The 13,429-nt window shown below is 50.3% G+C and overlaps 1 protein-coding gene and 1 long non-coding RNA gene across 3 annotated transcripts in view; one reads left to right on the forward strand and one right to left on the reverse strand.

The window, feature by feature from the left end:
* The window catches only part of LOC105497025 (divergent-paired related homeobox), a 27,409-nt gene extending 26,392 nt beyond the window's left edge, over window positions 1-1,017 (forward strand). The window contains exon 5 of one of the 2 annotated variants that reach the window (XM_071087749.1): window positions 574-1,016. In XM_071087749.1, coding sequence (XP_070943850.1) covers window positions 574-969 — 396 coding nt within the window. In that variant the 3' untranslated portion in view covers window positions 970-1,016. Of the gene's footprint in view, window positions 1-573 lie in introns of both variants that reach the window. The other variant, XM_071087750.1, reaches the window with a different exon arrangement.
* LOC139360464 (uncharacterized) overlaps window positions 1-12,415 on the reverse strand; it is a 19,593-nt gene extending 7,178 nt beyond the window's left edge. The window contains exons 1-2 of the long non-coding RNA XR_011617878.1: window positions 12,267-12,415; window positions 5,905-6,014 (exon numbers count right to left, since the gene is read on the reverse strand). This is a non-coding gene — a long non-coding RNA (uncharacterized lncRNA). The remainder of the gene's footprint in view (window positions 1-5,904; window positions 6,015-12,266) is intronic.
* Window positions 12,416-13,429: the final 1,014 nt, after the last annotated feature.

Genomic DNA, 13,429 nt, shown 5'->3' on the forward strand with positions numbered 1-13,429 from the left:
TAAGTGGCCAAGCTGTGGCACTAGCTGTTCTCAGCTAGAAGTACTCATATTCTCCACTAAAATGGTGGCTGGGTATGGTGGCTCACGCCTGTAATCCCAGCACTTTGGGAGGCCGAGGCGGGTGGATCATGAGGTCAGGAGTTCGAGACCAGCCCATATGGTGAAACCGTGTCTCTACTACAAATACAAAATTTAGCCAGGCGTAGTGGTGTGAACCTGTAATCCCTGCTACTCAGGAGGCTGAGGCAGAAGAATCACTTGAATCCGAGAGGCGGAGGTTCCAGTGAGCCAAGACCATGCCACTGAACTCCAGCCTAGGCAACAAAGTGAGACTCCATCTAAAAAAATAACAATAATAAATAAATAAATATTTGGATAGGACAGTTTAAGGGCCAAAAAAAAAAAAAAAAAAAGAAAAGTTAAAAACTTAAAGGTTAAAAAGAGAATATAAATAAATAAAATACGTTTAACAAAATAAAAATTAAAAAGTAAAACTTTTTAAAAAATAGAATGACAAGTCTTCTGAATTCCACCCCATTCTCAACCCCTGGCTCTTCTCTCTCTTCCCTTCAGGTCTGGTTCAAGAATCACAGAGCAAAACTCAAGAAAGCCAAAAGCAAGCATATCCATCAAAAACAAGAAACTCCACAACCGCCACTACCAGAGGGTGGTGAGGTTACCACCAGAGTCAGCCTGAGAAACGCAGACACACTACCCAGATTGCCCAGTGCTGCTCACCCGATCGGCCTGGTGTACACGGGTCAACGAGTCCCCTCATTCCAGCTCATCCTGTACCCCAGCCTCAAGGTCCCTGCCGATGACTTTGTTGGTCACAGAATAGTCCATTTTGGCTGCTGCCAAGATCCTAACATATATTGCCTCTACCCCATTGTGGAATCCCAAGTTTGTGCTCCAAACTTCCATGCTGGGCCTTCTGCCTGTTCATCTCTCCAAAGTCGAGAGAGATGATAAATACAAAAAAAAAGAGATGATAATTACAACACGTTGTAATGGTGTGTGTGTGAGATACTGTGACATTTGTAGTTGGTCTTCACGCCTGTTTCCTGGAAAGGAGCTCCAGAATTCCATGGAGGCTCCAAAGTGCCGTCTTTTTGTATTTTGTACGCTAATATTGACTGATAGCTTTAGGAAGGGGACCGGTCTCTGGAAAGACCCCAGTAGGATTAGAGGACAAACTTCTGGGAGGGGAAGGAAGCTGAGGGTGAGGCTGATCACTACTGGCCAATGGTTTCATCAGTCATGTCTGGGTAAGGAATCATCCATCAAAACCCAGGAGGGCAGGGTTTGAAGAGGTTCCTGACAGCTAAGCATGGGGATGTACCTGGAGGGTGGCATATCTGGGGAGGGCATGAACGCGCCGGGCCCCTCCTCATATGCCTCATCCTGGCAGGCTGCAGTGACTCACACCTCTAATCCCAGCACTTTGGGAGGCCAAGGCAGGTGGATCACCTGAGGTCAGGAGTTTGGGACCAGCCTGGCCAACATGGCGAAGCCCATCTCTACTAAAAGTACTAAAAGTAGCTGGGAGTGGTGGTGGGCGCCTGTAATCCCAGCTACTCGGGAGGCTGAGGCAGGAGGATGGCGTGAACTTGGGAGGCGGAGGTTGCAGTGAGCCGAGGGGATCGTGCCACCGCACTCTAGCCTGGGCGACAGGCAAGAATCTATCTAAAAAAAAAAAAAAGGTTAAAAAAAAAAACTAAATAAATAAAAATAGAAAGCACAGAGGACCAGCTGGAATATTTGGAAGACCAGAAAATGTCCTTAAAATTCAAACTGCCTAGGCAGATAGTTCAGGTCCACCTAGCCTTTTGAATCAACACAAACCCTTCTTCCTCAAGTCCTGGAGGTTGGCAACACAAAAACACCCTGTGGAGAACCTGAAGCGTTCCCTCCCTGAGAGTTGAGTCAGTTGGATTCCAACCCCAAGATTCCTAAACATCTCAAGTTCCTAGAAAATTCTCAGAAAAAGCAAGCTGTCCTAAACCTCCCTGGCTGTACTCCCATGCGATTTCACAACCACCAGAGAATCTCCATCCCCTTGAACCTCGGTCCTCTGCCAATGTTCCTCACGCCTGTTGTCCCAGCACTTTGGGAGGCTGAAGCAGGCAGAATGGCTTGAGCCCAGGAGTTTGAGACCAGCCTGGCCAACGTGGTAAAACCTCGTCTCTACCAAACACATAAAAGTTAGCCAGTCTCCTATACTGGTCTCAAAATAAATAAATAGATTGACATTTAAACATAAAATAAACATGAGTGTGTTAGAAAGAACCTACTGGCCAGGCGTGGTGGCTCACGCCTGTAATCCCAACACTTTGGGAGGCAGAGGTGGGCGGATCACCTGAGGTTGGGAGTTCCAGACCAGCCTGACCAACACGGAGAAACCCCATTTCTATTAAAAATACAAAATTAGCCGGGCATGGTGGCACATGCCTGTAATCCCAGCTACTGGGGAGGCTGAGACAGGAGAATCGCTTGAATCTGGGACGGGGAGGTTGTGGTGAGCTGAGATTGTGCCACTGCACTCCAAGCCTGGGCAACAAGAGAGAAACTCCATCTTAAAAAAAAAAAAAACCTACCGTAGGATTTGGAGTTGAGCAATATCAGGCAGAGTCAAAGGAAGAGAAACTTCTGGATTGGGTGGTGCCAGCGGCAGATTCTATGAATAAGTATCTCAATACATCTTATCTACAGGATGGCTGACTAGAGAGAGGACAAAGCTGCAATAGATAAATGGGTGGCAGCCATTGCTTAGCCAGAGGGGAATATTTGGTGGGTTGGGGCTCAGGAGAAATGTTAAAAACAATCTTAATAACAGCATGCCGGCTCGGCGGCCCACACCTGTAATCCTAGGGGATTCCGGAGGTGGAGGGGGAGGCGGGAGGATTGCTCAGGCCCAGGAGGTGGAGGCTGCAGTGAGCTGTGATTCCAGCCTGGGTGACAGAGCGAGACCCTGTATTAAACATTATTGAGAAAAATTATTAAATGAATAACAAAAACAGGCCGGGCACGGTGGCTCACGCCTGTAATCCAAGCACTTTGGGAGACTGAGGTAGGTTGATCACCTCAGCTCAGGAGTTCAAGACCAGCCTAGGCCACATGGCGAAACCCTGTCCCTACAAAAACACAAAAATTAGTCAGGCGTGGTGGCTCGCGCCTGTAGTCTCAGCTACTTGGAAGGCTGAGGCAGGAGGATCACTTGAGCCTGGGAGGTGGAGGTTGCAGTGAGCAGAGATCACGCCACTGTACTCCAGCCTGGGCAACAATGGGAGACCCTGTCTCAAAAAATAATAACAAAAACAGAATTCCTTGGTATAACCCAGTGGTTCTCAACCAGGGTTGATTTTGGTCAACAGCTGACATTTGGCCATGTGTGGGGAAAACGTTTGGTTATCAGGACTCAAGGGGACGTCTCTGGTATCTAGGAGGTTAAGAGTATGGATAGTATGAAACATCCTTCAACACACAGGCTCTCCCCCGCAACAAAGAATTATCTATCCCAACATGTCAACTGCTCCAGGTGGAGAAAACCTGAAATAGCCTGAAAGATTGAATATATGAAGGCCAGTGGCCAGATCATCTAGGAAAATAGGGCCCTGGCCGAGTGCATTGGCGCATGCCTGTAATCCCAGCACTTTGGGAGGCATAGGCAGGAGGATCGCCTGAACCCAGGAGTTTGAGACCAGCCTGGGCAACATAGTAAGACCCATCTCTACAACTAATTTATTTATTTATTTTTTCTTTTGAGAGGGAGTCTCGCTTTGTCACCCAGGCTGGAGTACAGTGGTGTGATCTCGGCTCGCTGCAACCTCCACCTCCTGGGTTCAAGTGATTTTCCTGCCTCAGCCTCCCAAGTAGCTGGGACTACAGGTACGCACCATCACACCAGGCTAATTTTTGTATTTTTAGTAGAGATGGGGTTTCATCATGTTGGCCAGGCTGGTCTCAAACTCCTGACCTCAGGTGATCCACCTGCTTCAGCCTCCCCAAGTGCTGGAATTACAGGCTTGAGCCACCAAGCCCGGCCTCTACAATTAATTAAAAAAGAACCATGACCCCAAAATTTCTACAACCACCAGTCCAGGAAACCAAGTCACAATTTCTACAGCAATCAGACCCAAATGGCCAGGGCTTGATCCATCACTCATAGCTTCCCTAATTTTTGTGCCCACCCCTCAACCTTGATTTCAATTAGGACCAACCAGAGAAAGCCAATGTTTGCCTAAACAATCCCACAGGATCCTACTTCTGGTTTGCTCCCTGGCAGCCTCCCAGCGCCTTTGATCAGGACATATCTGAAGCCTTGGGTTTTTTTCTGCTATAAAGCTTTCTTCCTTTTCTTTTCTTTTCTTTTTTTTTTTTTTTTTCTGAGGTGGAGTAGAACTCTCTCTCCCAGGCTGGAATGTAGTGGCGTGATCTTGGCTCACTGCAACCTCCGCCTTCCGGGTTCAAGCGATTCTCACACCTCAGCCTCCTGAGTAGCTGAGATTACAGGCATGCACCACCACACCTGGCTAATTTTTTGTTTTTGTTTTTGTTTTTTTGTAGAGATGGGGTTTCACCATATTGCCGAGGCTGGTCTCGAACTCCTAACCTCAAATGATCTACCCACCTTGGCCTCCCAAAGTGCTGGGATTACAGGCGTGAGCCACTGCGCCCAGCCATGGAACCTCACTCTTTAATGTGTGCAGGGACCCCAGTCATTCCCCCACTGTGTCGCAGTTCCCATCACAGTGCCTGTCACCAAGTATATTTTCAAAATACATTTTTGGAAGAGAGAGAGAGAAACAGAAGGGAAGGAGGTAGGAAGAGAAAGTGGGAGGAGAGGAAAGTGAGAGAGGGAGACAGGAAGGGAGAGGGAAGGGAGACACAAGATGGAGACAGAGGGAAAGAGACAGAGTCTGGGCGCAGCGGCTCACACCTGTAATCCCAGCACTTTGGGGGGCCGAGGCGGGCGGATCGCCTGAGGTCAGGAGTTCGAGACCAGCCTGGCCAACATGGTGAAACAAATGCCCGTCTCTACTGAAAATACAAAAATTAGCTGGGAGTGATGGTGTGTGCCTGTAATCCCAGCTACTCGGGAGGCTGAGGCAAGAGAATCACTTGAACCTGGGAGGTGGAGGTTGTACTGAGCCGAGACTGCACCATTGCACTCCATCCTGGGCAACAGAATGAGACTCTATCTCGAAAAAAAAAAGAACCACTTCCTAGCATCGTTGGAGAAGGGCCTCACATCAAATCCTGTCTTCCTCCCTCTCATCACCTTCTAGCCCAGTATTTCCCCACTGTAAGAATAATAAGAATCACCTGGGAGCTGTTAAAACCCAAACTCCGAGACCAGACAGGGGCATGGTTCCCAGGTGTGGGCCTGATTTTTCCCTGGGGTTGCATTTAACAAAGTTCAAAACCCAGGAGGTACAATCAAACCCTGAGCCGTCCGGAGACTCAAGACTTCTCAGGGAAGATGAAAAAGAGAGTCCGGCCGGGCGCAGTGGCTCTTGCCCGTAATCCCAGCACTTTGGGAGTCCAAGGCAGGAGGATCTCTTGAGCCCAGGCGTTGGAGACCAGCCTGGCCAACGTGGTAAGACTCTCACCTCTACCAAAAAAAAAAAAAAAAGAGAGAGAGAGAGAGGAGAAGTTTCCAGAGAAAGTTCCCAGAGGAAACAGGAGGGGAAAGGCTGAGGGCCGTACCCGAGGCCGCACCCAGCCAGCTAGGGTGTGAGTCTGTGACCCACAGTCTGGGGGGCTGAGTGTGAATCCCCAGTCCAGGGGGTATGAATATGTAGAGACGCCAGCGCTGGCCCTGCACCCAGCCTCCTTCTTGGGCAAACCATTGACTGAAGCCACCCCTTGGGTCCCCACTGTTCCTGGTCCCGACTTCCTCACCTGATGAATGGATCAGGAGGGTAATTCCCCTGCGGTGGGGCTTTTCTCACTCTGTTGTTACGTGTTCTTATAAAATGTGCTCTCCGATGTCATCTGTCATCTGTATCTCCCTAGAAGGAATCATTAGTTTATGTTTTTTTTTGTTTTGGTTTTTGTTTTTGAGACAGGGTTTCACTCTGGTCTCCCAGGCTGGAGTGCAGTGGTGCGATCTCGGCTCACTGTAACCTCTACCACTTGGGTTCAAGCGATTCTCCCACCTCAGTCTCCCAAGGCCGGGCGCGGTGGCTCACGCCTGTAATCCCAGCACTTTGGGAGGCCGAGGTGGGCAGATCACTTGGGGTCAGGAGTTTGAGACCAGCCTGGCCAACATGGTGAAACCCCCGTCTTTACTAACAATACAAAAATTGGCCACGTGTGGTGGCAGGCGCGTGTGATCCCAGCTACTCGGGAGGCCACTGAGTGAGGAGAATCGCTTGAACTCAGAAGGCGGAGGTTGCAGTGAGCCGAGATCGCGCCACTGCACTCCAGACTGGGGACAGAGTGAAACTGTGTCTCAAAAATAAATAAATAAATAAATAAAAAATAAGAAATAAAAGAATGAGCCACAATGTCGCTTTGTTCTACAGGCCACTGTTGTGGCCTCCGCAGTTGCTAAAACCTCCACCTGCCTTGTCTATGGACGCCCATCGCGGTGATGCCATGAACACCTTCGATCCTATGGACACCAGGGTGGATTTAGCATCCAAGTCCTTGAATTCTTCCCGTGAGTATAAGCTGCCCTGGCTCAGCCCCCTTCTTTGCCAGGAACCCAATCCTTCAAACTTCCCGGAAAGACTGGGTACTTTTCGCGTGACTGCTCTAGAGACTTCATGGTGGGGTTCGAAGTTTAACCTCCAGGGTCAGCAACGTGTTAAAAAGCCACAGAGTAAATATTTTAAACATTCTCTTACACTGACACTCAGCTGAACTGGCAAAGCAGAATATCTGCGTGTCAGTGTACGTTTTATTCAGCCGTTGTTTGGGTGAGGGTCTGTGGGCAGCCCCCCGCAGCTAATGCCCTCCTGTGAGGAACAATACCTCACCGTCAAGCACAGTCTATCATGTATTCCTTTCCTTTCCTTTCTTTTTTCCTGTCCTTTCCTTCCCTTCTTTTTCCTTCCCTTCTCCTTTTCTTTTTTTTTCTTTCTTTCTCTTTCTCTTTCTTTCTGTCTCTCTCTCTTTCTCTCTTCATTTCTTTCTTTCTGTCTCTCTTCTTTCTTTCTTTTGGCACAATCTCTGCTCATTGCAACCTCCACTTTCTTTCTCTCTCTCTCTCTCTCCCTTCCTTTCTCCCTTCCTTCCTTCCTTCCCTCCCTCCTTTCTCTTTCTTTCTTTTCTTTCCCTTCCTTCCTTCTTTCCCTCCCTCCCTCTTCCTCCTCCTCCTCCTCTTTTCTTTTCTTTCGACAGGGTCTTCCTGTGTCACCCAGGCTGAAATGCCAAGATGCAGTCATAGCTCAGTGCAGCCTAGATAAATTTCCCCAGGCTCAGGTGATCCTCCCACCTCACCCTTCGAAGTAGCTAGGACCAACAGGCACATGCCACCATGCACGGCTAATTTTTATTTTTATTTTTTGAGACTGGTCTTGCTCTGTCACCCAGGCTGGAAGGCAGTGGCACGATCACAGCTCACTGCAGCCTCGACAACGCAGCCCCTCTGAGCGGTCTCCCACCTCACCCTCCAGAGTAGCTGGGACCACAGGCATGTACCACCATGCCCCGCTAATTTTTTATTATTTGTAGAGGCGGAGTCTCCCTATGTTGTCCAGGGTGGTCTCCAACACCTGGCCTCAAGCAATTCTCCTGCCTTGGCTGCCCAAAATGCTGGGATCATGGGCATGAGCCACTGTGCCTGGTCTGGTCTTCCTACTTTCATCCTCCTAGTCCTTGACCTGTCCCTCTTCTAGAGTCCTCCCTCTTCATGACCCTCTCCCCCTTGTTGGGGCTCAGAAACTGATACCCCTAAATATAGTACATTAAAGGAGCTTCAAGGGCGGGGCGCGGTGGCTCATGCCTGTAATCCCAGCACTTTGGGAGGCCAAGGCGGGCAGATCACTCGAGGTCAGGAGTTTGAGGCCAGACTGACCAACATGCAAAACTCTGTCTCTACTAAAAATACAGAAAAAGAAAATTAGTCGGGCGTTGTGACACACGCCTATAATCCCAGCTACTCGGGAGGCTGAGGCAGAAGAATCTGGGAGGCGGAGGTTGCAGTGAGCCGAGATCACACCACTGCACTCCAGCCTGGGTAACAGAGCGAGACTCCATCTCAAAAAATAATAAATAAATAAATAAATGAGCCTCAAGGTCTCTGACCTCCCCACATCATCTCTCCCAAAGCACAGGCCTTTATCTGTGTAAGAGCCAGACCTGCTAAGGGGAATAATTGTCTTTTCTTCTCCTCCCTGCGAGACAAAGAATATAACCACACCTGAACAGATCCCATCACTGTGAATGAGAACGATTTCCAGGACCCATTCATGCTCTCTAGTAATCCTTGATTGCCCTCAACGGAATTCCTCTAGCTCCCTCCCATAATCAGTTTGCCAGGAGAACATATAAGCTTCTGAACCCCTTAGGGGGTGGGTGATCACTGTGGCTCTCCCCATGCTCAGGTTAAATACATTTGTAAGTCTTTTCTCCTGCTAATCTGCCTCCTATCAGTTCTTTTCAGCCAACCTTCAGAGAGCCAAAAGCAACCTTCACCTTGACCTCAACACCCTCCCTGCCTCCTGCTTCTCCCCCTCCCCCACAACACATTCCTTACTCCTTGGGTCCCCCACTTCCAAGCATCCCACCCTCCCTGCTATATGTCAACCTCCTCATTCTCTGTTTCTATAACCCTTTTAAAATTACAGGCCCAGCCAGGTTCAGTGAAGCATGCCTGTAATCCCAGTACTTTGGGAGGCTGAGGCAAGCGGATCACTTGAGCTCAGGAGTCCTACACCAGCTGGGGCAACATGGTGAGACCCCCATCTGTACCAAATTACAAATATTAGCCGGGTGTGGGGGCATGCACCTGTATGCGCAGCTACTCGGGAGGCTGGGGTAGGAGAATGGTTTCACTCCAGGAGTTGGCAGCTGTAGTGAGCCAAGATCATGACACTGCACTCCAGCCTGGGCAATAGAGCAAGATCCAGTCTAAAAAAAAAAATTAGGTCAGGTGCTGTGGCTCACACCTGTAATCCCAGCACTTTGGGACGCCGAGGCAGGTGGATCACCTGAGGTCAGGAGTTTGAGATCAGCCCGGCCAACATGGCGCACCGCATCTCTACTAAAAATACAAAATAATTAGCTGGGTGTGGGGTGGCGGGTGTCTGTAATCCCAGCTACTTGGGAGGCTGAGGCAGGAGAATTGCTTGAACCTGGGAGGAGGAAGTTGCAGTGAGCTGAGATCACATCATTGCACTCCAGCCTGGGTGACACAGCAAGACTCTATCTCCAATAAATAAATAAATAAATAAATAAATAAATATCAATTTTTTAAAAAATGCCCGCTACTACACTTTTCCTCCCTCCCTTCCTTTTTCTTTTTCTTTTTTTTTTTTTTTGAGACAGTTTCACTCTTGTCGCCCAGGCTGGAGTACAATGGCACAATCTCTGCTCATTGCAACCTCCACCTCCCGGGTTCAAGCAATTCTCCTGCCTCAGCCTCCAGAATAGCCGGGATTATAGGAGCTCCCCACCACACCCAGCTAATTTTTTGTAGTTTTAGTAGAGATGAGGTTTCACCATGTTGGCTAGGCTAGTGTCGAACTCCTGACCTCAGGTGATCCACCTGCCTCTGCCTCCCAAAGACCTGGGATTACAGGCGTGAGCCACCATGCCCGGCCCTTTCTTTTTTTTAAAATAATATTCCTCTTTCACCCAGGCTGGAGTGCAATGGCGTGAGGATCTTGGCTCGCTGCAACTTCCACCTCCTACGATCAAATGATCTTTTCGCTTCAGCCTCCTCAGTAGCTGGGATTACAGGCACGAGCCACCAATCCTAATTTTTGTATTTTTTGTAGAAACAGGGTTTTGCCATGTTCTCCAGGCTGGTCTCAAAGCAAATGGTGGTATTACAGGCGTGAGCCCATCATGGCCAGGCTCATTTTTTAAATTTGAATTGTAGGAAAACTGAGGCTAGATCAATTGGTCCTGGACATGCCCTGGAACAAACAACATTTAGCTGTGCAATGCACAGTGTCAGTGTCTGGAATTGGGGTGCCCCAGTCTCAAGTCCCAAGAAAAAGGCAAGGCAGACCGTGAATTTTGTGTGGCTCCAACTCAGTTTTCTTCATCTGTTGCTTCACTTGCAGTGCCAGACCAGAACCTCTTTGACCTAAAACTAGCTAGGATAATTAACGTTCAGTACAACTCAATACCTAACAAATTCAAAATGTAAGGAACTATCTTTAGAACTTGTTCTATATAACCATGTTATTAAGGTCTGCTGAGGCTGTTCTATCCAGCTTTTTTTTTTTTTTTTTTTTTTCCTTGAGATGGGATCTCATTTTATCGCCCAGGCTGGAGTGCAGTCGCACGATCACAGCTCACTGCAGCTTCACCCTCCTGGGCTCAAGCACTCCTCCCACCTCAGCCTCCCAAAGTGCTGGGACTACAGGCGTGCACCACTGCACCCAACTAATTTTTGTATTTTTGGTAGAGATGGAGTGTCACTGTGTTGCCCAGGCTGGTCTCCAACTACTGGCCTCAAGCCATCTGCCAACTCGGTCTCCCAAGTGCTGGGATTACAGGCGGAAGCCACTGCTCCCAGTCCCAGATTTTTATTCTCATTTATATTTCCGCAAACCTCCAAAAAAACCCCAAAGGTCCCTAGGTCAGTCAATTCCCACTAGTAAATAAGTCAGCATCTTTGCAAAGATCAAAGCAAAAGCAATTTTCCTTACCAGAGAGCCTCTTACAGGAAAGAGCGCTCTGATTTTCCATATGTTCCCCAACCACGCTAGGGTGTTCCTATGCCCTGATGGCATTTTTACTAACCCATTGTTCCATCCCTTTCCAGCCCTCCTTCCTGTAACACAAGTGCAGGTGGGAGTTGGGGACTGGTCCGCTAACTGGGTATAGAGAAAACAGATGGGTATGCTATTCTTGGTAAGGGAGCTTCTGTCCTGGGGAAAATGTGGCCTCTCCTAAGGAACCCTATCCCATTTCAAGCACCCTGATTCACTTTTTTTTTTTGAGATGGAGTCTCGCTCTGTTGCCTAGGCTGGAGTGCAGTGGTGTGATCTCAGCCTACTGCAACCTCTGTCTCCCAGGTTCAAGTGATTCTCCTGCCTCAGTCTCCCGAGTAGCTGGGACTGTAGGCATACACCACCATGCCTGGCTAATTTTTTTTTTTTTGAGACGGAGTCTCACTCTGTGTCAGGCTGGAGTGTAGTGGTATGATCTCAGCTCACTGGCTCACTGTAACCTCTGCCTCCCAGGTTCAAGAGATTTTCCTGCCTCAGTCTCTCAAGTAGCTGGGACTACAGGCGCCTACCACCACGCCCAGCTAATTTTTGTATTTTTAGTAGAAACGGGGTTTTACCATGTTGGCCAGGATGGTCTCAATCTCTTGACCTCGTGATCCACCCGCCTCGGCCTCCCAAAGTGTTGGGATTACAGGCGTGAGCCACAGTGCCTGGCCCTAATTTTTGTGTTTTTGGTAGAGATGGGGTTTTGCCACATTGGCTAGGCTGGTCTCAAACTCCTGGCCTCAAGTGATCCGCTCACATTGGTCTCCCAAAGTGTTGGGATTACAGGTAAGAGCCACTGTGCCTAGCCTCTCACATTTTCTCTCTTCCCAGATTTGGTTCAAGAATTTAAGAGCTAGGCCATGTGCAGTGGCTCACGCCTGTAATCCTAGCACTTTGAGAGGCCAAGGCAGGCAGATCACTTGAACTCAAGAGTTCCAGACCACCCTGGGCAACATGGTGAGATCCCTGACTACAAAAATTCGCCAGGTGTGGTGGCACGTGTCTGTAGTCCCTGCTATTCAGGAAGTTGAGGCAGGAAAATCACTTGAGCCTGAAAGGTTAAGACTGCAGTGAGCTGAGATGGAGACACAGCACTCCAGCCTGAGCGACAGAGCCAGACCGTGCCTCAAGAAAACAAAACAAAACGATAAACTGGAGAGCCAGAGCAGGAACCAGTCTCCTCTCCAGTCTCCAAACCTGAGACATCAGTCACACTGGCGGCTTTGCCTGCCTGCGATCTCTCTATGTGTGTTGATTCTTGCGGAACAAGGCGCTTTGAGCATCTCCTCTGCCCTATGCCCGTGACCCGGTCCCTCTTCTTGTCTCCACTGCCCCCCAAGCGGGTACATTCGCCCACCTTCTCACCTGGGACACTCTGGGCGTGGATCTCCTCACCTGCAGCGCTAGGTGTGCTCTCGGGGTCTCCACACCCCTCCACGTCCCTAACCCCTGCAAGGCTGGCCTCTTTACCTGCAAAGCCCCCGCCGCGGCCTCCTCCCTCCACCATACCCCGATGCCAGGCTTGCTTCCTGCCGCCTGCCTGGGACGCGGCAGCTTGCACATCCCCCATGCCCTCTGAAGCCCCCCCGGCGCATTCCACGCCCTCTTGCCTGACCCCTGCTTCCGCCGCCGGCATTTCCACACCCCCTCGACGCCGCCACGCCCTGGACGGAGGACTCTAGAACTGCGCGCCCGCTGCACGTCCCACAGGAGTTTCCGTGCGCCACGAGGCGCTGGCGCTCGACTCCGGGTCCATCTACCCCGGGCTCGGCGACACCTTTCTTTGCCACCTGGAACCAATATCTTGGTTCCCTTTTGAGGGATCAGAACTTGTTTAATTGGAATACGGCACAATTTTGATTTTTTCTGCCGTCTCTATTCCAACTTCAAAGTTCTGCTGTCCCGCCCTGCGACAATCTTCCGGTGCCAACGCGGCAGGTCGGTATGTATATCCCATGATGTCCCCCGGGCCATGGGCCCCTAGCTAACGGGTTTCCCTTTCGCCCGCTGCCTGGAAGTATCGCCACCTCCCCCGCACCCCATGCCCCGAAAGCTCTGCAGTCACAGCCCTTCACCCAACCAGAAAGTCCAGGGCCCATCTGGCCCGCTAGACCTTGGGAAACCGCGGCTTTAGAGCACCCATTAAGAGGGGTCCAGGCCGGGCGCAGTGGTTCCCATCAGGGCACCCATTAAGAGGGGTCCAGGCCGGGCGCGGTGGTTCCCATCAGGGCACCCATTAAGAGGGGTCCAGGCCCGGCGCGGTGGTTCCCATCAGGGCACCCATTAAGAGGGGTCCAGGCCGGGCGCGGTGGTTCCCATCAGGGAACCCATTAAGAGGGGTCCAGGCCGGGCGCGGTGGTTCCCATCAGGGCACCCATTAAGAGGGGTCCAGGCCGGGCGCGGTGGTTCCCATCAGGGCACCCATTAAGAGGGGTCCAGGCCGGGCGCGGTGGTTCCCATCAGGGCACCCATTAAGAGGGGTCCAGGCCGGGCGCGGTGGTTCCCATCAGGGCACCCATTAAGAGGGG

The sequence above is a fragment of the Macaca nemestrina genome, chromosome 20 (assembly GCF_043159975.1).
Source record: "Macaca nemestrina isolate mMacNem1 chromosome 20, mMacNem.hap1, whole genome shotgun sequence".
NCBI classification, from domain to species: Eukaryota; Metazoa; Chordata; class Mammalia; order Primates; family Cercopithecidae; genus Macaca; species Macaca nemestrina.